The sequence below is a fragment of the Callorhinus ursinus genome, unplaced genomic scaffold (assembly GCF_003265705.2).
Source record: "Callorhinus ursinus isolate GAN/ISIS: 27379988/994484 unplaced genomic scaffold, GSC_fseal_2.0 scaffold4, whole genome shotgun sequence".
NCBI classification, from domain to species: domain Eukaryota; kingdom Metazoa; phylum Chordata; class Mammalia; order Carnivora; family Otariidae; genus Callorhinus; species Callorhinus ursinus.
In genome coordinates, this window is record NW_027397066.1 from 24,933,385 (window position 1) to 24,957,056 (window position 23,672).

A 23,672-nucleotide genomic window follows, 5' to 3' on the forward strand; every position below is an offset into this window, starting at 1 on the left:
TTCCCTTTGGAAGTGAACTTATGCTTCTCCTCACAATTGCCCAGACGTAGTCAATGGCCTCATCTAGCCACAAGGGGGCTGAGAAGTGCAGTATTAACTCTAGGTCCAGAAGGCAGAAATATTTGGGGAAATGTCCAGTGATTATCATGTAAGGGTCAGCATCTATCACTGGAAAATCCATTACTGTTAGTCAGTCAAATTTACTAAATTACTTACTCTAGATACATTTCATATTATGAATTTCCTAAATTCAATGGGTTAAATTTGATTGAATAATGAACATTTTCTACCACCTCATATTTGTAATTAAGACGTGATCTAGTTAGCATAGGTCACTACAGTCGGGGGCTAAAACTTATAAAGCTAATTCATAATTTCCAATCATTCTTAGTACAAGCAAGGTCATTTATTTGAGTGTTATATTCATACAAGCCATTATAATGAGATTTCCCCCCAAAATCCTCAATACCTTATCTAGCTTAGAGGTCATTATTCACAGGAGCATTTGACATATCCTGCCATGGTAGTAAAGAAATGCCAAATGTCTCAAGTGCATGTTGCAAAGGGCATTGGAATGTTCAATTTTACCATAGATAGTGACAGAGAAGAGCTTCAGATGACCACAAATAATAGGATGTACTGTTCTGACCTACCACTGTATTTTCTCCCAAGCTTAGATTCTTGTGAATGTATAAAAATTAATGTAAAGTTGGGAAAAAATCATAAACTATCTTGAAAAGACAATGTGTCTTCCAGTTATCATAACTGACTAGATCTTAATTTACATATAACATAAACTATAAATCTATGCTGTGTTGCATATGCTTTGGCATTTAAAACTTAAGAAATTGACAAAAATCAACCATTAATTTGTGCTTAAAAAGTGAAAATCATTTCTATTAAGTGTCATTTTAAAACCTAAAACATTATATTTAATAGACAAATCATATAGCCTATGAATTAATACTTAAACACTTAAAAATTACTTTCTTGAGTTTTTTATTCTCTGTGAACTGAATTTTTATACTGTCCTTTTAGAAATGTTTTATAGTTATCCAATAAATAGTATAAATCAACTTAGTTTACTTCTTGTGTTGTCTCTTATCAATACATTGTAATACTGTATATGGCTTTGCATAACATAATTGCATGATTTAAACAGCACAACTGATTTCTATTTCTTGGCTGGAGACCAATTAAATAACCACTGAGGCAAGCAGTTATTACCTGCTTAAAAGGAAATCTGTGGTTTCCTTATTTAAACTGCTGAGTTTTAATGTCCATCAAAAAGTCTGTTACTGCAATGAATAATTTAGCTTTTTCAGTCTGCTACTCATTTTAGTACTACAAGCATGGATTTAAGGCTGCAAAATCTGCCCAAAGTTTCTCACAGGCCCAAGAATCAGAACCATACTTGCTATAAGACAATGGTGTTGCAGTTATAGTTTACTGTTTGAAATGATGTATGTTTAAGGGACAATAATTTCTAATAATTACTTGGAAAAGGAAGACTACAGAATCAACTTTATCAAAAGTAGTTGGAGAAACGATTGATCATAAAGGCCTGGAAAACATATATATGCACGTGTAAACGGATATAGAGGACCCTTTTTAAAAAGACTAAAGGTCAATGGATTTGGAGATCTAGGGGTGTCATTTCCTCTGTTTGTCCCTTGGTGGAGTTCTTGAGTCACTTTCTCCCTTCCCGTCAAACTGCTTTATATTTCTTTCCAGAACTGGCTATCATGTTTACTGTATTTAACCTTTTTCTTGTACTATAGTGAATACAGTGTCTATAATAAATGAAAGCCCCCCCCCCGAGATCTTATCTTCGGCGCCTACTTCTTTGTATTCTTACCCATAAACTTTTGTTGTTCTTGTTACTTCCCTTGTGTTTTTGAGGCTTAAACTAAATCACGGACCTTGAATGCTATTTTTCAGCTCAGTCACTGAAATTTCTTAACTGAAAAGCAGTTTTAAGATGGCAGGGTTAGTAGGTAAATTTAAAACAACAACAAAAAACTACCGATTGTGGTAAGTATAGGGCAGGACATTTGGCTCTATATAAAAAGGAATCTCTGGCCAAGTTTTGGATTAAATGTTTATTAGAACGGGATAGCATTTCTATTTTAATCGATTTTTTTATATCTTGGTTTCAAGAAGTCATTTTTCTTTATATTCCTTTTAAAAAAAAGAGACAATACACAAATCCCCAACATTTCAACCTTCTCTCACTTTGCTTCATGCAAGCGATGACGTGCTATCACTCTGATCAACTCAGGCTTTCGGAAACTGATCTCGTTTTCTATCTTCAGTTGTGGCCGCCAAAGCAGCCGCAACAGCGGCACAGCGGCAGCGGGCTCTTTAATTTATTGCAGCCGGTTACACTTTCGATCCCATTTCCTTCTGAACCCTTTCCTCTCAGGTTGAGAAGATAAATGCTGCCTCGAGTCTGAAAAGCCGGGCGGGGTTTGTGGGTGGGAGCGAATCCGGATATCATATTCCCGTGGTGAGGTCTGGTACTGGGGGGGTGGGATTAAGTCCCCTAGTTCCATTTAATGAAACTGCCGAGCACTTGTGACACTGGCTCTAAGACTGCGCAAATGGGGTGGGGGTGGGGGAAACAGCTTCTCGCCTCCATTCATCCTCCGCGCCGGCGGGAGGCTAGAGTTGGAGTGTCAGTCCCCAGACAGGGGGCGGAAGAGGACTGGGAGCTCCGACCGCGGCAAGGGCGCCCGGAAAGCTCCTCGCACCTCGCCCACACACCCACCCCGCCCATTCGGTTCCCCTGCCCAAGAACCGCGCTGCTGGACAAAGCAGCCGGTCCTTGGCTGCTCCCGCGGAGAGGTCGGAGGCGGGGACCGATGGGGGAGGGTGGAAAGCCGGGAGGCTTCACGGCCCCGGCGGTCTGGCGCCCTGTTCTCCATGCCGCACACGTCGGACCCATTTCCCACGCTGGCTTGGCTCGGCGGCGGAGTTGGTCGGGATGAGTAAGGAGAGCTGACTGGAGACTGCCTCCCGCTCGCAATGAGGAAACCACTCCACTGTGAAGGACGCGCTGCGCGCGCGCACACACACACACACACACACACACACACACACACACACACCCCATCCCCCGTCATCTGGAAAGAAATTTGCGGCGCTCTGGGGAAAAGCCTCCCACTCTTTCGCCCCTCGCTAGTGTGCGCCTGGAGATTGCGCGCCGGAGCTGTGGGCGAATGTTTGAAGATGCTCAGGGGCTTGTTCAAGTTTATGGTCTGGCGAGGGAAGAGTGGGTGTACAAAGTCTGTGCCCACGCGGCTGCCAGAAGTTTGCAAAATCTTAGTAAAGGCGGTTAGGGGAGTGAGTGCACTGCACCATATTGCCGCGCATCGGAATGCACGGGCGCAAGGCCGCGGAGCAGAAAAGGCTTCCCTCTTTCACCTTGGACCCTGGCGAAAAAATGGGGACCGGGTGTCGTGGAAGGCAAGAATTCTGATAAACCAGAGTTTTCCAAATATAAGGGGATTTAGCATTACAGCCATTTAGCGGGCCAAGGAAACGCTGCGGCGCCCGCCCCCGCCCCCCGGCTCCAGACTGCGGCGGTGTGCACTGAGTCTGCGCGCGGGGTTTTTCTCGCTGATGCTGCAGATACAGAGCGGAGAGACTCGGGAGGCGGCGGGCTTGGGGAATGTGGGGGTGGCCGGGTTCCTCGCCTGGCCGGGGAGGAGAAGCCGCTACACCCTGAGTGCATATGCTTTAGCTGACTGGAAAATACTCGCCAGTTCCCTGGCACTTTCATCCTCCGCGCCTCCACGATCCCCTATAGGGAGACCTTGGAAATCTCAGCCACCTCTCCCCCCATTTCTGCTGCCTGCGCCCGCCCAAACAACCGCGCGCTACATCTGCTCGTAGACTTTATTGGTGTTTGTCTTGTTTAAATCATTTTGCCTCCACACACAGGTCTCGTAAAGGCATAGTAGCCACTCTGGAAGGATTTCTTTCTTTTTTCTTCTTTTCATCTTAAATTTTCCTTTAAGGGGAGGCCCTTCGATGCCTATAGATTGGGTAGACGAGCTGAGGGCCAGCCAAATCCCAACAGCAGCCTCTTTGCTTTCTTGAGATGGTAAGATTGTCCCCAAATACCTCCTGCCCGTCTCAGCCCACTTAATCCTGGCGGGCCCCCTTAGCCACTGAAATAAATGAAGAGCAAATGGCTACAGTTTTAAAAAACACAAGCACAACTGAGATCTGATGAGGCGGGCTGCAGTGGCTGTGATTGAAGACTGGGGAAGCCTCGCGTGGGGGAATACCACGTACGATGGAGTGGCACAAAGTCAGAAGAAGGAGAGAAACGGAACTAGGGACACTTCGGTACACAAAGTTGCCATTAAAGTTTATTTCCCTTTTATCCAGATAGGTGACGCTACACTTTGCCAGTTACTAAAGGCTGCAGGTTTCTGCTCAGAAAATAACACCGAGGCTTCCAACATGTGTTTATTCCCCAGGCGCGCGCGCACACACACACGGTCTACCCCGTAAGCAAGCACGATGACAGGAATGCCAAGCATTTAAACAAAGACAGGCACCAACCCAACCCCCAACCCCAGCCCTCCAAAGTCTGCACTCCCAAAAAAGGATCCCTCTCTGGCTCTCTCTGGAGTTTGATGCTCTCTCTCTCTCTCTCTCTCTTTTTTTTTTTTTTTTTTTTTTTTTTTAACCACTGCAGCCCATCATGGTTTCTCAGAACACCAACGTGGCTCCCTGGGCGCACGCAGGATCCCCTAAGCCACCCTTAACCATGCCCTAACCAAGATGCTAAATCGCGAAACGGAGACACTTCGGGGGGTGGGGGGCATCGTCTGAGAAGGGGGGAGAAAAAAAAAAAAAGAAACCTTTCCTGACACTCGCTTCAGTGTTCTCACACACGCACTAGGCATTAGTCAGGGAGAGGAGGAAATTTACCAGCCCCAGGGAGGGAAAGCAAGTGCCCCGACTGGACTGTGGCTGCGCTCGCTGGGGAGAGGGGAAAAGGCTTTGGCTTAAAGGGGACGGGGACTGGCTGGATTGTGCACACAAGGAGTGGCCCCCGGAGCTGAAGCTGGGCTTTCCGGAGCGGGCCAGCTGGTTAGTACCCCCTTCTGCCTTCCTCCCCTCAACCCTCCTCCCTCCCTCTCCGCGAGTGTGTAGTTTCCGCGGCTAGGCTGCTACCGCCGCCGCCGCCGCAAGCAGCAGCAGCTTCAGGGACAAGCTTGAGCCGCAAGCCAGCCAGCGAGCTCCCAGCAGCAGCCGCCACTTTGGGCAAACTTGCGGGTTTCCGGCTCGCGGCTAACTAGCGGGAGCTTCCTATTTGCCATTCAGCGTCTTTGAGCCTTGGCAGTCCAAGGGGCGGCTAGCGCGCCCGCACCAGACTCTCCTAGACGCAAAAGGGGACGAGACAACTGCGGAATTCACCCGCCGTGCCAGGGCACTTCCGAGGCAACAACCGACTGGCACTTTTTCTCCCCTTGGCAAACTGATTTTTTTTTTTTTTAAGCTACTTGGCAGCTGTCTCTGACTCCACCTCCCGCTCACCCCCTCCCCAGCGCCTTTGGCTTTTCTTCGGAAATCCGGACAGAATTGGGCATCTTTGTTAATTGCCGTTGGGGGAGCCCGGCCGGGGGCTTTCACCAGGCCAACGTCGCCTGAGCACCGAGCCTGGTTTGCTCACCTTTGAACTGCAAAGGGATCAAGTTCAGCTCGAGTTGCCAGCATTGGGACTGGGAGGGAGGAGAGGGAGCGTGCAGGAGAGAGTGGGAGAAGGGGAAAGGGGAAAGGAGAGGAGGGAGGAGAGAGGAGGAGGAGGGAGGAGAGAGAGGGAGGGAGGGGAGGGATCGAGAGAGCGGGGAGAGAGAGAGGCTGCAATCTCCTCCCTGAATCGCGCACAGCGCTGCAGATCCCAGTGCTCCGAATTGCGGGCCGAATGCAGGTGAGGAAAGGCACGGACTCTGCGGCTGCGAACCCAAACTTGGGCACCGCGCGGTGCGCACGGCTCAGCCTTTCGCCCCCGCGGGCGAACGGCTGCTGCGGTTTCAGGCGGCGGCTTCGTGACTAATGACCTTGCGCAGAGTTGTTAAGAAAAAAAGAGAAACCCGAGCTCTTGGGGGTGAGAAGGGACTGACTCTCTGGGCGTCTCTGAAGATGGCTCGGGCTGCTCTTCGGCGCGCGGGGGGTACCCAGACGCGGACCGCTGTGTGACGCGAGTGGTCTCCACTGCACGGTGCCCGAAGCGACCTGCCAGGGATTTTTCATTCTCGATCTGTTGACTGGCTCCCCCGCTGCCAGAGCGGAGTCAGAGTTCAGACTGGCTTGTTGCTGGCCCCAGCGCCTCGTGCAGGAAGCAACTCACGTTTGCCTGGGCAGCCGGAGCAGAAGCTGGGTCTGGAGTGAGTGGCTGGAACGTGAATTGGACTCAACTCGAGTAACAGCAAAGACGAACGGGGTTGGCAGGCGGGGGAGGCTGCAGGCTTGTTCCCCGCTGCTTCCCGGCTCCACCGCCCGCCTGCCGGAGCGGTTCCGACCCCATCCGACAGAGCGGGGACTGGAGCTCGGGATCCACCGCCCGCTGCGGGGATGACTTTGGGGGGGCGCCGAGCCCGCGGCGCGCAGTGTCCCGTGAACTGTGAGTACTGCGACTAAACGGCGGCCGGCGAGCGGGCGATTAGCACCCATTGCATGAATTATGAAACAATAACTTTCAGAAGAAGCAGAAGGAAAAAAAAAAAAAGAAGGATTTATCGCTGGTCCCCCTGGCCGATTCCGCACGGTGCTCTTGCCCCCTCCCTCCTCTCCCTTCCTCCTTTCCCGGAGAGAGAAGAAGATTGGGAGGAGGGCAGGCGGCCGGCCCTGGAGGAGGGGGGCGCCGAGGGGGCTGTGATTAGAAGGAGCAGTAGCAGCAGCAGCAGGAGAAGATGCTGAGGATGCGGACCGCGGGATGGGCGCGCGGCTGGTGCCTGGGTTGCTGTCTCCTCTTGCCGCTCTCGCTCAGCCTGGCGGCCGCCAAGCAACTCCTCCGATACCGACTAGCCGAGGAGGGCCCAGCGGACGTCCGCATCGGCAACGTCGCCTCGGACCTGGGCATCGTGACTGGCTCGGGTGAGGTGACTTTCAGCCTCGAGTCGGGCTCGGAGTACCTGAAGATCGACAACCTCACCGGCGAGCTGAGCACGAGCGAGCGGCGCATCGACCGCGAGAAGCTGCCCCAGTGTCAGATGATCTTCGACGAGAACGAGTGCTTTCTGGACTTCGAAGTATCGGTGATCGGGCCCTCGCAGAGCTGGGTGGACCTGTTCGAGGGTCGGGTCATCGTACTGGATATCAACGACAACACGCCCACCTTCCCGTCACCCGTGCTCACGCTCACGGTGGAGGAGAACCGGCCGGTGGGCACTCTCTACTTGCTACCCACCGCCACCGACCGTGACTTCGGCCGCAACGGCATCGAGCGCTACGAGCTGCTCCAGGAGCCCGGGGGCGGTGGCGGCGGCGGCGGCGGCGGCAGCGGCGGCGAGGGCCGGCGTGCTGGGCCTGCCGACAGCGCCCCCTACCCCGGGGGCGGCGGGAACGGCGCGAGCGGCGGCGGCCCCGGCGGCTCCAAGAGGCGGCCGGACGCACCAGAGGGCGGCGGCGGGACCAACCCCAGTGGCCGCAGCAGCGTGTTCGAACTGCAGGTGGCCGACACCCCGGATGGCGAGAAGCAGCCACAGCTGATCGTGAAGGGGGCGCTGGATCGGGAACAACGCGACTCGTACGAGCTGACCCTGCGGGTGCGCGACGGTGGCGACCCGCCTCGCTCCTCTCAGGCCATCCTGAGGGTGCTCATCACCGACGTGAACGACAACAGTCCCCGCTTCGAGAAGAGCGTGTACGAAGCTGACCTGGCCGAGAATAGCGCCCCAGGGACTCCCATCCTGCAGCTGCGTGCCGCCGACCTGGACGTGGGGGTCAACGGACAGATCGAGTATGTGTTCGGAGCGGCTACCGAATCCGTGCGGCGGCTGCTGCGCCTGGACGAGACGTCCGGCTGGCTTAGTGTCCTGCACCGTATCGACCGCGAGGAGGTGAACCAGCTGCGCTTCACCGTCATGGCCCGCGACCGCGGGCAGCCCCCCAAAACCGACAAGGCCACAGTGGTCCTCAACATCAAGGACGAGAACGATAATGTTCCGTCCATTGAAATCCGCAAGATCGGGCGTATCCCACTCAAGGACGGGGTGGCCAACGTGGCCGAGGATGTTCTGGTCGACACTCCCATTGCTCTGGTACAGGTGTCCGACCGAGACCAAGGCGAGAATGGGGTAGTCACCTGCACCGTGGTGGGTGACGTGCCCTTCCAGCTCAAGCCGGCCAGCGACACAGAGGGCGACCAGAACAAGAAAAAGTACTTTCTGCACACCTCGGCCCCTTTGGACTATGAGACCACCCGGGAATTCAACGTGGTCATTGTGGCGGTGGACTCCGGCAGCCCCAGCCTCTCCAGCAACAACTCCCTGGTTGTCAAGGTAGGAGACACCAATGACAACCCGCCCGTCTTTGGCCAGTCCGTGGTGGAGGTTTACTTTCCGGAGAACAACATCCCTGGAGAGAGGGTGGCCACGGTGCTGGCGACAGACGCGGACAGTGGGAAAAATGCAGAGATTGCCTACTCTCTGGATTCCTCTGTGATGGGAATCTTTGCCATCGATCCTGATTCTGGGGACATCCTTGTCAATACGGTGCTGGACCGAGAGCAGACAGACAGGTACGAGTTTAAAGTTAATGCCAAAGACAAAGGCATCCCAGTGCTGCAGGGCAGCACCACGGTGATTGTGCAGGTGGCTGACAAGAATGACAATGACCCTAAGTTTATGCAGGACGTCTTTACCTTTTATGTGAAAGAAAACTTGCAGCCCAACAGCCCGGTGGGGATGGTCACGGTGATGGATGCAGACAAGGGGCGCAATGCAGAGATGAGCCTCTACATAGAGGAAAACAGTAACATTTTTTCCATTGAAAATGACACAGGGACCATTTACTCTACAATGTCTTTTGACCGGGAACATCAGACCACATACACCTTCAGAGTCAAGGCTGTGGATGGGGGGGATCCTCCCAGATCAGCCACAGCAACAGTCTCTCTCTTTGTGATGGATGAGAATGACAATGCTCCTACAGTTACCCTTCCCAGAAACATTTCCTACACTTTACTGCCACCTTCAAGTAATGTCAGGACAGTAGTAGCTACAGTGTTGGCAACAGACAGTGACGATGGCATCAATGCAGACCTTAACTACAGCATTGTGGGAGGGAATCCCTTCAAGCTGTTTGAGATTGATTCCACCAGTGGTGTGGTTTCTTTAGTGGGAAAACTCACCCAAAAGCATTATGGCTTGCACAGGTTGGTGGTGCAAGTGAATGACAGTGGGCAGCCTTCCCAGTCCACCACGACTCTGGTGCATGTGTTTGTCAATGAAAGTGTTTCTAATGCAACTGTGATTGACTCCCAGATAGCCAGAAGTTTGCACACCCCACTCACCCAGGATATAGCTGGTGACCCAAGTTATGAAATTAGCAAACAGAGACTCAGTATTGTCATTGGGGTGGTTGCTGGAATTATGACAGTGATTCTAATCATCTTAATTGTAGTGATGGCAAGGTACTGCCGGTCCAAAAATAAAAATGGCTATGAAGCTGGCAAAAAGGATCATGAAGACTTTTTTACACCCCAGCAGCACGACAAATCTAAAAAGCCTAAAAAGGACAAGAAAAACAAAAAGTCTAAGCAGCCTCTCTACAGCAGCATTGTCACTGTAGAAGCTTCTAAACCAAATGGACAGAGGTATGATAGTGTCAATGAGAAGCTGTCAGACAGCCCGAGCATGGGGCGATACCGATCTGTTAACGGGGGGCCTGGCAGTCCTGACCTGGCCAGGCATTACAAATCTAGTTCTCCATTGCCTACTGTCCAGCTTCACCCCCAGTCACCAACTGCAGGAAAAAAACACCAGGCCGTACAAGATCTACCACCAGCCAACACATTTGTGGGAGCAGGAGACAACATTTCAATTGGATCGGATCACTGCTCTGAATACAGCTGTCAAACCAATAACAAGTACAGCAAACAGGTAAGATGTATTCCAAATATATTTAAATATCCCACAAAAGGCTAATAACTCTGAGACAGAGCATCTTCTGTGAAGTTTTGTTTTCTCTCTTTTAAAGCTATTATTTAAAAATTTAATGGCAGTAATTTAATGTTAATTCATATATCATTAGTTGAATACAGGCCATCTACACGAGGTGCACCGTTGCATTTTCCAAGTTACCAAACCAGTGTTTCCTAACCTACCTCAGAACATATTCAAAGTAAGCAGTACTTTATACTTGACAGTACTAATGCATCCTACATTTTCTGTTTTTAGGATAAACATGCATGTATTGTTTGGGTGGTTAGTTTTTACTTGAAATTATTTTGTTTTGTGGCTACTAAGTGGATAATTACATCCAGGGAGAAAATTTCTAAAGTTACTACCGGTGCCTATGCAAATTGGACACTATAAAAGTTTTAACTGTGTTATGTATTATGTAGGATTTTACAGATCACAGAGGCTGGTTCATGCAAGTATAGTACCAAGTCTGAGATAATTAAATACTGACTACTTTGACATAAATGTTGGCTTAAAAATATTCAGTACTATGCAAATATCATGCAAAACTACATTTTTTCTATTTTATTTTATTACGTTATGTTAATCACCATACATTACATCATTAGTTTTTGATATAGTGTTCCATGATTCATTGTTTGCATATACATTTTTAATACTTCAGTGTCTGTAACAATTAGACTTCTGTGAGGCTATGCAGTTAGCACTTGCATTCTTCATGTTTGGTATTACAAGTTTATAAGCAAAAGTAAAGTACATGACCCATTTATTATTTAAGCCAAGCAACAGAAATGTTCTTGTTTGATGCACTGTGTACAAGAAAATTTTGGTCTGCATTGTGATATCCTGACACTATTAAAGTTATATGGAATATTTGATACAGTTGTTTTTCAGTGAAACGTGGAAACAGTTTAAAAAAGCATATTTTGAGATGAACTTCAGAAATCGAAAATTTATTTTTGGAAGTTGTGCTTGTGTGATATATGTAATGCTTACAAAGTTTACTTTTTACACCCACCAAGGTCTGACACTCAGTAAGTAAAACCTTTGGAAACTGCTGTGTCTAATGCTGTAGCAACCCCACTAATAAAATACCATATGTTTCTTATCCTGAGAACTCATCTCAAGAAGCACATTTATGACTGTCAAATAATATTGAATAATAGTTTTTCTATTAAATATGCTTTGCATGTGGAATGTGCAATCTGAGAAGAATTAAGGCAAAAGAAAAACTTGTTTTATAGTGTCATTGAAGATATGATTGATGGGCTCATTAAAGACATAGAAAAGAGATACTAATTATTGCTTTCATAGTTTTAAAAATCAATTTCCTAAAGAAATATTTGCTACTTAGAGTACCTTACTGTAGCTATTTGGATAAGGAGAAACAGACTTAACGTGGTTTTATATTCAATTGTCAAAGCAATTCAAGAAAATACAGGCTTGAACTTCATTACATTAAATGGCTTTTGAAAATTCATGATGCCGGTGAGCCTGAGTTACTTATCTCTTTTAACCTGAAATTTATTAAGGGGAGAGTTTATATTTATTGTGTTATTGCTTTACCTGGAGTTAGAAGAAGATTTTTGTTTTGTTTGTGGTACTTTTATCAGTTTTGTAAACAAGGACACATCTAGTTAAAATAATACTATATTTTTAAGATTGACTTAGAAACACCCACAAATAAATTTATATCTACAGAAATTTCTTTGGAAAATGATAACTTGTGGTGCAAACGTGTGTGAAGTGAACGTTCTGCAGAATGTTTACTTCTTCGCTGTCATCCTAATAGGACGTTTTGTCCCATGGCTGAATGGCATTTGCATTATAAATTGTGTAATCTTAAACTTTGGAGGGGACATATCAAGTGGCAGATTTATAGATATTTTATACAAACCCTTCACATGATCTGTGCTGTCACTTAAGCTTTGTTTGGCTCATCAAATGAGGTTGGCTCTATATTCTTGAGCATTTAAGACAGCCAATATCAAGACTGTTGTGGCATCCTATTTAAAAGGCAAAGTGATAGGCTTATAAATAAACTAATGTATGGTGTTAGACTCTTAACAGAGCAAAGAAGTCCATATACCAAAATAGAAAACCTGCAAAGCCATCAGTATAAATCATGCAGTTTGCCAAAAGTGACTGGAAAGCTTATATGTTGTTCAGTATTCAAAAGATGTGTAAAGTTTTAACCATAATAAATAGCTGAGCCAAAATGAAATAAAGGAGAATGAAACACATTCCCCTTAATGTAATTAGTAATAGTAATTGATACTCTTCATCTCTTCAATATTGCTGTCAGGGGACAAAGGATCCATTTACAAAGTTACATTCTGTTTAGACATCTGACACAATAAACAGGATCTTTTTTGTTCTGATTTTTGTTTGTACCATAAGGAGATGATTTTCTATTTTCATTTTAAAAATATATTAACTTTAATTGTTATACAACTGCCAAAATGTATTTTCTGTGGTTAAATTTGATGTAAGATAAAATAAAATAAAGAACACAAGGTTTTGTTATAATTCCCCCCTTTGATATTGAATTTATCTAAGGAAAACCCTGAGGGATGCCATATTTTAATTGCTTATGATAGGGATTAATTAAAAATCAGAGATTTCATCTGACATAAAGCCTTCATTTTGTTTATAATTTTCTTGAATTGCCCTACCATAGTTCTTTACCTGTGATACAATGGAAGTGATATCTGTTTACAGTGTTCTTATCTTCATAAGAATAAGACATTTCAAAGTGTTGCTCCTAAATCCTGTTAATGGTTATATTGTAATAAATTAAATGGCTCTGTGGAAATAAGCTTGTAAATAATGCTCTTCCCCCTTTCACAGGGTCTAGAAATTTTCAAATCAAGCTTCTATAGTTCCTCTTTGGCAGAATCTAGATGTGTGTTGCAGAGTTGCTGTATTTTTTTTTTCTTTTCTGAAAATCACACCTTAGCAAAACTGATGATGTAGCCCAGGTTTCCATAGTTCAGGCCTTTGCAGTTCAAACAAAAGCCTTTGCTCTCAACTAAATAATGTGTCTAGTTGAGCAGAATGTGGATCATTGACAGCATTATTGAGATTAAGTGTCCACCTTTCCTTTGCTTGGCAAACCTGGTTATAGTGGTTGTTCAAGTTTTGTGACTTGGAAGTACAATTGTGCTTTTGACTTGTAAAATAAAGGCAGAGGCATTCTATTTTTCTACTTATTTTTTAATCTTCAGAGTTTTATTATGTGTTAAATATTTTTCAATTTTCTTAAAAAATAATATAATTCCAAAAGATTAGTAAGCATATAAAAGTATAGTTACTACTTTGTTTATTGTTTTTAGGTCCTGTTGAGTTTATTCATGCCATGCTGTTATTTAGATAATGCACTGGCAAGTAAAAATTTTATTGTATTTAGTAAATGGAAAGGAAAGTACTTTACTTTTGGCAAGAGTAGAGAATACAGCTTGAATAAACATTAATTTAAAAACCCATTTGTAGCTGATGCAGAAATACTCAAGAAAAATTCATATTAAGTCCAGTGATAGTTTCCCTTGCCTTTGGAACTGCAGAATGCAGTCTGAATAATGTTCTCTTTAATTGATCAAATTGTATTCAATATATTCATTGTATACTCAGTTAAAAAGATAGCAGAAATTATTTTTTAAATTACTTCCAGTCTGGAAACAAATGGATGGCTTGCCATCATCTATTAGAGTTTTCAGCACTGAGAAAACTAAACGTCAATTTCTTTGTGTATATACATTAGACCATACATACTACAGTAGAAATGCATCTTCAGAGTGATGCCAACCACAGCTTCTAGTTTCAATTTGATAAGCATAATTTCTACAATATGATTCTGCGGTGTATAACCAAAAACACTTTTAGGAGGTACAGTGCATCTGCATATGGTGGAATTTCTGTTACACTTGGCCTGATATAATAGACAAGTGGCTAGTAACTGATGAAAGGTTACGTCTTTAGTCAGGAGCTATGTACTAAAGCAACATTACCTAGATCTCTGGATGTCTCTGAATAAGGAAAGGGTCATCCACTGATTTGATCTACCTTGAATATATAAATTTGTATGGAAGTCCAAGTATGACAATTTGAAACTTATCTCAAACTTATCCCAAGTCAATAAATAACTTAGACATGAGACCACAGAGTCAATTTATAGATTTAAGTAAATCATGCAGCTGGATAAATATAGCAAAATCATTCTTTCTTATTATCTTCTATTTTTGAGTAATTACATACCTTATTTGTGGAAAAGTATATACCTGATATCTCTTTCTCTCTCTCTCTCTCTCTCTCTCCACACAAAAACACAGATAAATTCAATAGACCAACTATGATGCCATTAGACTTTTATTTCACTGTGATATTCATTTGTTAATATATGGAACATATTTGAACTTTCAACACGTATAAAATTGAAAGAAGATATAATCGACCATTTAGTATTTGTATCTAAAATCACTGGAGTCATCACATTTTAGAATTAAAAGATATCATCCAAACCAGTTCCTTCATTTTATATGAAGAGAGACTGAGGACTTTCTCTGTCTGTACTACTGGGGTGTGAATTTGGTTTTCTGCTGGTTCCTTGACTGATGCAATGAAACTTAAGAAATTGAGGCCTTTATGGTAAAGTAATTAGGTTGAGATCACAAGATTATTGAGGATCCAGTGTGGATACAAGTCATGGAATGCAGAGGCCAATGCTTCCGTTTTTTTTTTTTTTATCATACTACCTCTACGAATAAAATTGAACTTATGTAACTTTCTCTGTATGTCTTTCAAGAGAGACAGAAATCTGCTGAGATTTACCTCTGTCTGTATAACTATATATTTGGCTATGAAGACTGACTTTTTTGCAATAGAATAGAATTCTGTTTTAGGCTATAGTTTTTATCTGTAAATTATTGGGGAAATTATAATTCAAATTTTATAGATATTCAAAAGATAGTAATGGTTCTTTTCCCCTATGTAAAATAGCAATTGATGATACTCATTGAAGTAACTTAACATTGTTTAGAACATGTATTCAACAGGTTAATTGACAGAATTTTTAATTTTAACAGAACCGTGACAACAGATGTAAGCTCCTATCTGGGATTAGTATCTCCTCAATAAAAACATAATTTTAATTGAAATTAATAGAAGCTTTCTATACAGTGTGTATGAAAGTTTATATGCATTCTAATAATTGAGGATGTTAATTTCAAGAATAAAATTTGAACTGTTTTAAAAACTGAATATGGTGTGACAACCATTGCTTCACAATAGCCACCAATGCTGTTAGATATTTTACCATCATTTCTTTTCCTGGGACAGGATGGTGGTGGAGGTTATGCTGGAAATTTAGTATAATAATTGTTGAGGGCTTTATGTTTAAGCTGTATATAAGCAATTTCTAGACTATAGCAAGGTTCCCCATCCATTTATTTACTGTGACTCTATAGAAATAGTAAGATCTGTTCATATAGATCTTGAGTCAGCTTTACTTTTCTCTCTTATTTATTTTAAAAGCCCTTAGAATCTTTTCTAAAGTAGGGACTCTGTTTCGGAACATTACACAGTGCTTTATTTAGCATTAGTGTTGTGGGAGAAATCACATTCCAAGAAGAATTGAGCTGAAACCACTAAAACTAATCTTAATTATCACTTCTGGTGAATTAATGTTTTAAAGGCGGAATAAAGGTTTATTTTCAGGAGTTTGGTGATGTTTGTATTGAACTCTAATGCTGTGTACAAACAAAAAAACTATTAAAGCTTCTGAGTAGGATTCATCTGACAAGTTAACTTTTTCCCCCTGAGCATTTTTATTATTTACAAACAGATAATTTGTAAATAAAAATTCTCCGCAACAAAACCTCTACCACAGCATTCTGATTGGGTATAAGACATTGGGGAAAAGGTCTTCCTCGGGCTTTTTTTTTTTTATCTGCATAAATCTTTATTTTCCTTCTTTCAGATGCGTCTACATCCATATATTACTGTGTTTGGCTGAATTCCACTCTAATATGATGCTCCATTATGCACCATACTCTGATGACCTTGCTACTCCGAAACCTGCTGGAGCCTGCCCTTGGCCGTGGGGTGTCAGCCAATCACTGCTTGTTTCCCTTGTTGTGCATTGGATTTTCAAGGTTTTTTTTCCCCTCATTTCAGGAAAAATACTTTTGAAATAAATAAACTTATAAAAGAAAGCAGTATTAATAAAGAAATGTGCTACTAATGGATGTCTAAATCACCAGGAATTCCATTCTCAAAGAGTTGGTTAGCAGAAATTAAAAAAAAAAAAAAAAAAGTCCCAAGGCACATTTCAACAATACTTTTGAGATTCTAGCTTTGTGTGGACCCAGGACAATTAAGCCTATTGAGTCTTTGTCTGTAATACCTTAAATACCAACTTTTGATAAAATCCTAAGTTGATCAATATTTTTAAAGGGCTATGGAATCAGAGTCTTTTCCAGGCCAGTGAGATAGTGTGTTAGAATAAAAGATAGTGTCTCCTGCTCATTCTGTGTGTGTATTTCTAGATGGCACTGTGTGTATTTGTGTGTGCTCCTACACATCTATATGCAAGGACTTTGAGCAATATTTATGGAAAGTATTGTTTGTAAAACAAATTTGAGAGATTAATGTTGTATTAAGCAGTTACTGCCAATGGACTGGTTTAACCTTAATCTTGAAAAATTGACCAAAGAATCTGTACTAGCTATAGAATTCTTAAGTTTTTGTTGTTAAATTCCTTAAGAACATTTGCAATCTTTCACTTAGATTTCCTGAAGTCACTGTAGTAACATTCAGAAGGAATTTGTGGCTTCCTGCTTTTGTGGTACATTTATCTGAAGGCTATTCTATTTGATGTCAGATAACATAAATTCAGGCTGCTTCCGAGAATTCAGAATTTAGATATTGTTGAGAGAGAGAGTGGCTGAATTTTAGTTGTGTAAGTGATATTCTAGGTAAGTCAGGGAATACACTGGGTGGTCCCTCTAAACTCTCTATGTTTATATATTTATGTCTCTGTTTGTTGTATGTGTTTTTGTGCCTAAACATAAGTGTTCTGTGTGTAAAGTTTGATAAATTTATAATACATTTACCATATCATCTGCCCTACGAAGTTTTCCAAAAGTTTTGAAATACTAAGAATACCAGATTCTTGGTTTTTTTTTTTTTTTTGGTGATTTATTGTCACTATAAAAGCCCTTTAATAAAAATAAATAAATACTTGAAGGATATTGGGGCGCCTGGATGGCTCAGTTGGTTTAGCGTCCAAATCTTGGTTTTGGCTCAGGTCATGACTCTGGGTCATGAGTTGAGCCCCATGTTGGGCTCCGCGCTGGGCATGGAGCCTGATTAAGTTTCTCTCCCTCCCTCTTCCTCTCCCCCTCCGCCACGCGCACACACACACACACACACACACACACACCCTCTCTAAAAAACAATAATAATAAATAAATATTGGAAGAATACTAAAATGTAGAGTGATAGGAAATGTACTTTAACCCATGTAAATCTCTAATGTATATATTTCAAGATTTTTATTTTATTAGCTGTTTAGTTTTGCAAAAATGACATTTTCAGAAATATTATTGAAACTGTAGTGAAATTCCTGAATAAAACCTAATTATCCTCAAGTTCTCAATTTGTTTTGAGCACAAGGACCAGTATAAGAAGCTGGTGAAAGAACACTTACTACCACTTTCTGGTTCTTGAAAATGTCATGTTTCCTCATCAAAAATAGTAAACTTCCTTAGGTAAACTTAAAGTGTGAATCCTGTAACAAATAATAGCAATTCTAAAACAAAGTATAGAGGGAAAATGTCCAGAATTTTGGGATAATCTAACTGCAACCACATAGAGAGGATATACATAAATACTTTCACAAAGAACATTCTAAGGCAGCCTTTTGAAAACCTGAGTTGCAACACATTATTGATGCATGATTCAATTTAGTGCATCTCTACCACAATTAGAAAGATGTGAAATAAAACACAACCATTCCAAGTACATCACCGATATAGTAAGAGTAAATGTTGTTGTGTGCAATCCTTATTGCAGTTGTGTATGTGTGTTCCTGTTCTTGGTTGCCATGGAAGAAAGTGTGTTTTGTTGTGGAAGCAGTTGAAAAGGGTTCAGAACCACTGATGCAGTTGTTTGGGTGGGAAACTATGGCTATTACTGGGAAAACATATTAAATCAAAACAAAAAAATAACACTCCCAAAGATTTTAGTGTACTGTTTAGCTGAATCAGAATCATCAACAGCATACTATTCCAGAAGCATTCATCAACCAGCAAAAAGCTTGTGAGAAGCCTATGATCATTTCTCTGTGTGTATTTGTGTGTGTGTTTTAATCTTCGAACATGTCACCATTGGTTCCTATTTTGCACAAATTTCCTCTTTCTCCCCCTTTCTTGCCCCCAATCGTCATCTACCTCGGGTCTCTTGATCAGCCTCCTTTGTGATTACTGGAATTTACCACGTAGGGAGGTGCCTGTGGACAGATGGAAACAGACTGAGAACAAACTATCTGATACCCTATAAATTTCAGCATTGGGATATTTTGTTTTAATAATAAGATAATATTTTATTTTCCATCACAAAATCTAAAGAAGAAAATGAGAATGTTAGAGACTGGTTTAATCACTTTTAACACATCTAATATCAGCACTGGCACTGGCTATGCAAAAAAATAATAAAATAGAGTCTTTATCCTCATGAAATTAGTGTATTATAAAGAAGATTATGGAGCAGAAAATTATAGATTATATTTGCATCATGCTTCTTAAGTTTCAAAGCATTGAATGCTATGTTTGCTCATTTGCTCCTTGGAACAATCTGTGAGGAAAAGCACCATTGTTATTTCTGAGGTGGGGAAACTGAAACAAGGAACAATGTATTTATGACTGATGGAACTAGCTTAAGAACTTTATAAGTCTTTGAAGAAATATCAGGTCGGAATTCAAGTGTACTGCGAGCACTTGGGGAAAGTTGTGAAATCTGTGCTTTTGAATACAGTCTGTTTTCTGATTTATCTGGGTAAAATCACTTCAGAAGAACTCCTTAGAACATGTCCCAGGTTGTCAAACATTTTGCAGTCATAAACTGCAATTAATACTACCAAAAACAAAACAAAAAACAAACAAAAAGGCTGTGGGTATAATGTGCAGATCTAATTAATTAACTGTATTTGTAAACAACACCATATGTGATTTAAAACAAACACTTTAAGAATTGAGTAAGTCGCTTTAAGTCTAACTGTATTTTTGAAGCTATCTCTAGAAAAATCCAAGGCCCTTAAGAAGTAAATCCACAGTTATGTCTCTGGGAATGATTTTCAATCTATAACTTTGCAAAACACTTTTCTTGGATGTGTGTGATTTTTTTCCATTCCTTTTATAGAGATTGTATTAATTTGCTGGATCTTTAATACACAGTGCAAGGCTTTGGCATATGATTAAAACGATGGCTAGAACAAGTGTACATAGATAGGCGGTGCAAAAATAGGCAAGGTAGGCAAGGTATATATATGAAACTCACAGGGATTGCCTCCAAATCTGTCTGGTCGTCTATCATGGTAATCCCAGTGCTTAGTAGAGTGCCTGGCACATAAGAGACACTCATAAATATTTGTGGAACAACAAACAAAGGGCTTGGGCTTTGATGCTAGATATCCTGAAGATCCCTTCATTTTGGATTACTGGACTATGGTATGTCCACTTTTATATCAGACTCTGAGTGTCCTGATTGTTACTGTCTTTCCCTGCTGGGTGGACTTCTCCATGATAAAAGGCTACCTGCTGGGCTGGCGAGAGTCCCTGCCTTCTCTGTGTGGGTCTGACTCTCATTTCAGTAGCAAATGAGAAATACTCTCATTTTCTCTCCTTCCTCCTTGGTGGTGGTGTCAACACCAAACCCTTAAAAAAGATAAAATTAAACTATTAAGTAAATAGGCAAAGCAAGTAAGGGAGGCACTGACCACCCAGTAGAGTTCTGATATATTCTGAAGGGGTATGAAGAAACATGCAAACATACTGGTTGTCAGTATTTTTCTTGCGATCCTTATTCTCATCTCGTACAGATTCTTATCTTTATCCTTATCCCTTTCCTTATGAAAAAAATAGATATGTATATGCCCACGCATAGGCATGAGTGTCTGTATTCATCACTTTACATGTTCTCGCAGATATTATTCATTCACTGTACCAATGCATGCTCACCGATAAAGTATAAGTTTCCGCTTTTATCTTGAATGCCCATGGTGAGCGTCGCTTTTAAAGGTGAGAGCCTGGAATATCTGTAAAGAGAAACATGAACTTAGTTTACTAAGGAAAGAGGTCTAGAAGAGAGAATATGCTCTTGGAGTGATGAGCAGTGAAGTGGGTGCTGAGAAATGTCTTACAACTACTTAGTGTTGAATCACTCTGTGGTACACATGAAACTAATGTAACATTGTGTGTCAACTCTACTCAAAAAAAAAAAAATACTCCTTAGGAGCCCATATTCTAAGGAGCGCTCTTAAATTGCAAATGCAAATTGCAGATGACTTCTGAAGGAGTTGGGTTTAGTCTTTGGCACACCCTGGTGTAAATTGCTTTAAGCACATAACTAGGTCAGCACCTCACAAGATCAACAGTCCTGAAGAAATGAGGATTCTGCTTAGAGCCTTAGGGGAAGGATGAGTAGCCTTCAGTAGTTTTAAAGACTAGAACTCTGTTAAGGCACCAAGTGTCTCCAACTCCAGCTAGGCATCCAGGATGTAATGAGATTATATCAGAAAAAGGAATTTCAGGTCTGACAAAAGCAAATGTTTGTGGCCTTGAATTTTGGCCCAAGGCCCCGGTAACCGTAAGAACAGTACGTGGCTTGATATGATTGCAAGATTAGTGTCAAAAAGTAGTAAACACCCACTTCCTCCCATTTAGACCAGGTGCTTTGGCTTGGTTTGGATTTTGTTTTTAGTCTGGAATATCATGTCCAACTGCTCTGTTTCCATTCATTTTCTGCTCCCATACTTTTGAGAGAAAGATAACACCAAAGAAGTAAAAAAGGAAAAAAAGAAAAGCCCACAACCACTGCATTAGCAACATATTCACCTTCTCCCTCGTATTATTATTAGACTACTGTAATTAAAAAAAGTGGCCACATTATTGCCATGTAGTTGATTCTTGTCCTAATTTCATTCAATTCTCAGAAATTGAATTCTAGTAGGTCTGCACTATAGCCTAGAAACCTGAATTTTTAACACTGCCCCCTTCTCAGTTCTGATTACAGATGGTAGGTCAGGCTACAACAGTTCTGGGTGGGAGCCCCTGAAATTCCTAACTTCTATTCTGTAGTTCACTTCTCGAAGGCCTCTGGCAAAATAGAAAATGAGCTGGATAAGACAGTCTGAACATCTGCCTTCTTGTTCCGGTTCTGTCACTGACTGGCCAGTGTGACCTTGTGTAAGTCCTTTCGAGTCCGGAAGCCTGTTGAAACCGTCCTCTGTCATTTTACTTAACAACCCCTGCTCTGAGTGCATGACAGGGTTTATGAGGGGGGGTCACACAAAACAATTGGGGCTTTGTCAAGCATTACCACAATTTAAGGTAATATTTCTAGTCATCCATAAATTTTTCTTAGCCGCCTTAAGATGCATTTACACGTTTGGCGTATTTTCACTACCCATTATATTAAAAAGTTTCTTCGTTTCGTTTTTTTTCCTTTGGGGGACATTTGTTTTAATTTGTCCTACTGTTTGTTTGAAGCATCTGTTAATCTCTTTTCCTGATTCATTTCTTCAAAGTTACGCTGGTCCCTGATTAAGCTGCAACAGGTGTGTGTGTCTCTACCTACGGCAGCAGGTCCTGGTTATTATCAGAAAGACTTTCGGTGCCTGTTGAAGGAGGAGAAGAAAGAGCTCACTGTTGTAAAGCAAGTGGTTTAGGAACGGCTTGTAACAGTTTGATATTATCTGATAGCCATTTTCACACTTAAAAAATTCCATCGTTTTTTTCAGTTATTTCTTCTTCCGTGCAATCTTTCCTGGGAATTTTGTTTTCACACATCATGACTAGTCTCTAAGAGCCATCAGTTACTGAGCTTTTATTCTGCGACAATCACTCTGCTAAGGGACGTACTACATTATAGTATTTACTCCTTTCTAACAACTCCAAGAGGCGGGTCTTATTATTATCTCCATGTGACATATGTAACTGGGGAAAAGCAAAACAGAATCTCTCCTAGATCCCATCCCTCTCCATATAACAGGGTCCACTAACTCCCTATAGTCATCTCCCCTCCAACGTACTTCTCTCACCGAATCTGAGAATTTTTATTAGCGTGGTGGTATCCCTGATAGATTTTAATTTACATATTTACATATTTAGCATAGTATCCCTGATAGGTTTTAATTTACATAGGTTGCGGTACGCATTTTATTCTAGTCCACAATACCTCCTATGTATTCTTAGCAGGTTTAAAAGAGAATCAGTATCAGCTTGCTAGTGCTGCCATAGCAAAATACTAGAGACTGGATGGCTTGAGTAACAGAAGTTTATTTTCTCGCAGCTCTGAACACCGGAAGTCCCAGATCAAGGCTCTGGAAAATTTCGTTTGTGATGAAGACTCTCTTCCTGGTTGTAGGCAGCTATCTGCTCAGTGTGTCCTCAAATGGCCTTCTGTCTCCCTTCCTCTTTCTAAAGGACACCAGTTCTAATAGATTAGGGCCTCACCTTCTGACTTCTTTGAACCAAATTACCTCCATAAAGGCTATAACTCCACATCAGTCACGTTGGGGTTTGGAGCCTCAGCATATGAATTTTAGGGAGACACAACTGAAGTTCATTTTTTAGCTTATTACCTCTAAATTTTTATGCACATCATTGAATGCTTCCTGCAATTTTCAGCCTTCACAGGGATTTGTGATATTAAGTAGCATCTTAGTTATTTTAATTTTGCCAACCAATAAGTGCATCTAAGTATATTTATTAATATAAAATCAATCTTTATATAAAATAGTCCAAGAAGTTTTCCACAAATGTAGGAGGTCTTTTTAAATGATGATAGTAATATGTAGTCTTACATTTCTAGTATATTTTCAGCATTAAGATCCAAAGGAAAAGCAGTAGGAATTAAGTGGGGAAAGAGTCAGTTGAAACTATAATAATATAGGTTTAATAATCCCTCTTTTCTAAGGACAGTCTCAGTGGATTTTCATGCCCAGTGGTTTAATTGGTCTGACAAAGATCCAGTGGGTCTGAGTTCTCATGGCATATGGAAACTGCCAAACATGTACTGAATCTGGTACCACACTCTGAGTGACTCATCACCAACTATTGATATGTATGCATTCAATACACTGCATCATTACATGAATCCACGGACACATTGAGGATTTTTTTACTGTGCCTTTTTATTTGCTTCATAAGGTTAAAAATTCATGTGATAAAATATGTAATGAGCAGCCTAGGAACTATATATATGTCCAATGGGATGTAAGAAGTGGTGATT

The 23,672-nt window shown here is 42.2% G+C and overlaps 1 protein-coding gene across 9 annotated transcripts in view; it reads left to right on the forward strand.

Annotated features, from left to right (window-relative positions):
- The first annotated feature begins 4,374 nt into the window (after positions 1–4,374).
- Positions 4,375–23,672, forward strand: part of PCDH7 (protocadherin 7) — a 413,030-nt gene continuing 393,732 nt past the window's right edge. For 8 of the 9 annotated variants that reach the window (XM_073891506.1, XM_073891509.1, XM_073891508.1 and 5 more), the window contains exon 1: positions 4,375–10,124. In XM_073891506.1, coding sequence (XP_073747607.1) covers positions 6,933–10,124 — 3,192 coding nt within the window. In that variant the 5' untranslated portion in view covers positions 4,375–6,932. Of the gene's footprint in view, positions 10,125–16,140; positions 17,538–23,672 lie in introns of those variants that run through there. The other variant, XM_025887771.2, reaches the window with a different exon arrangement.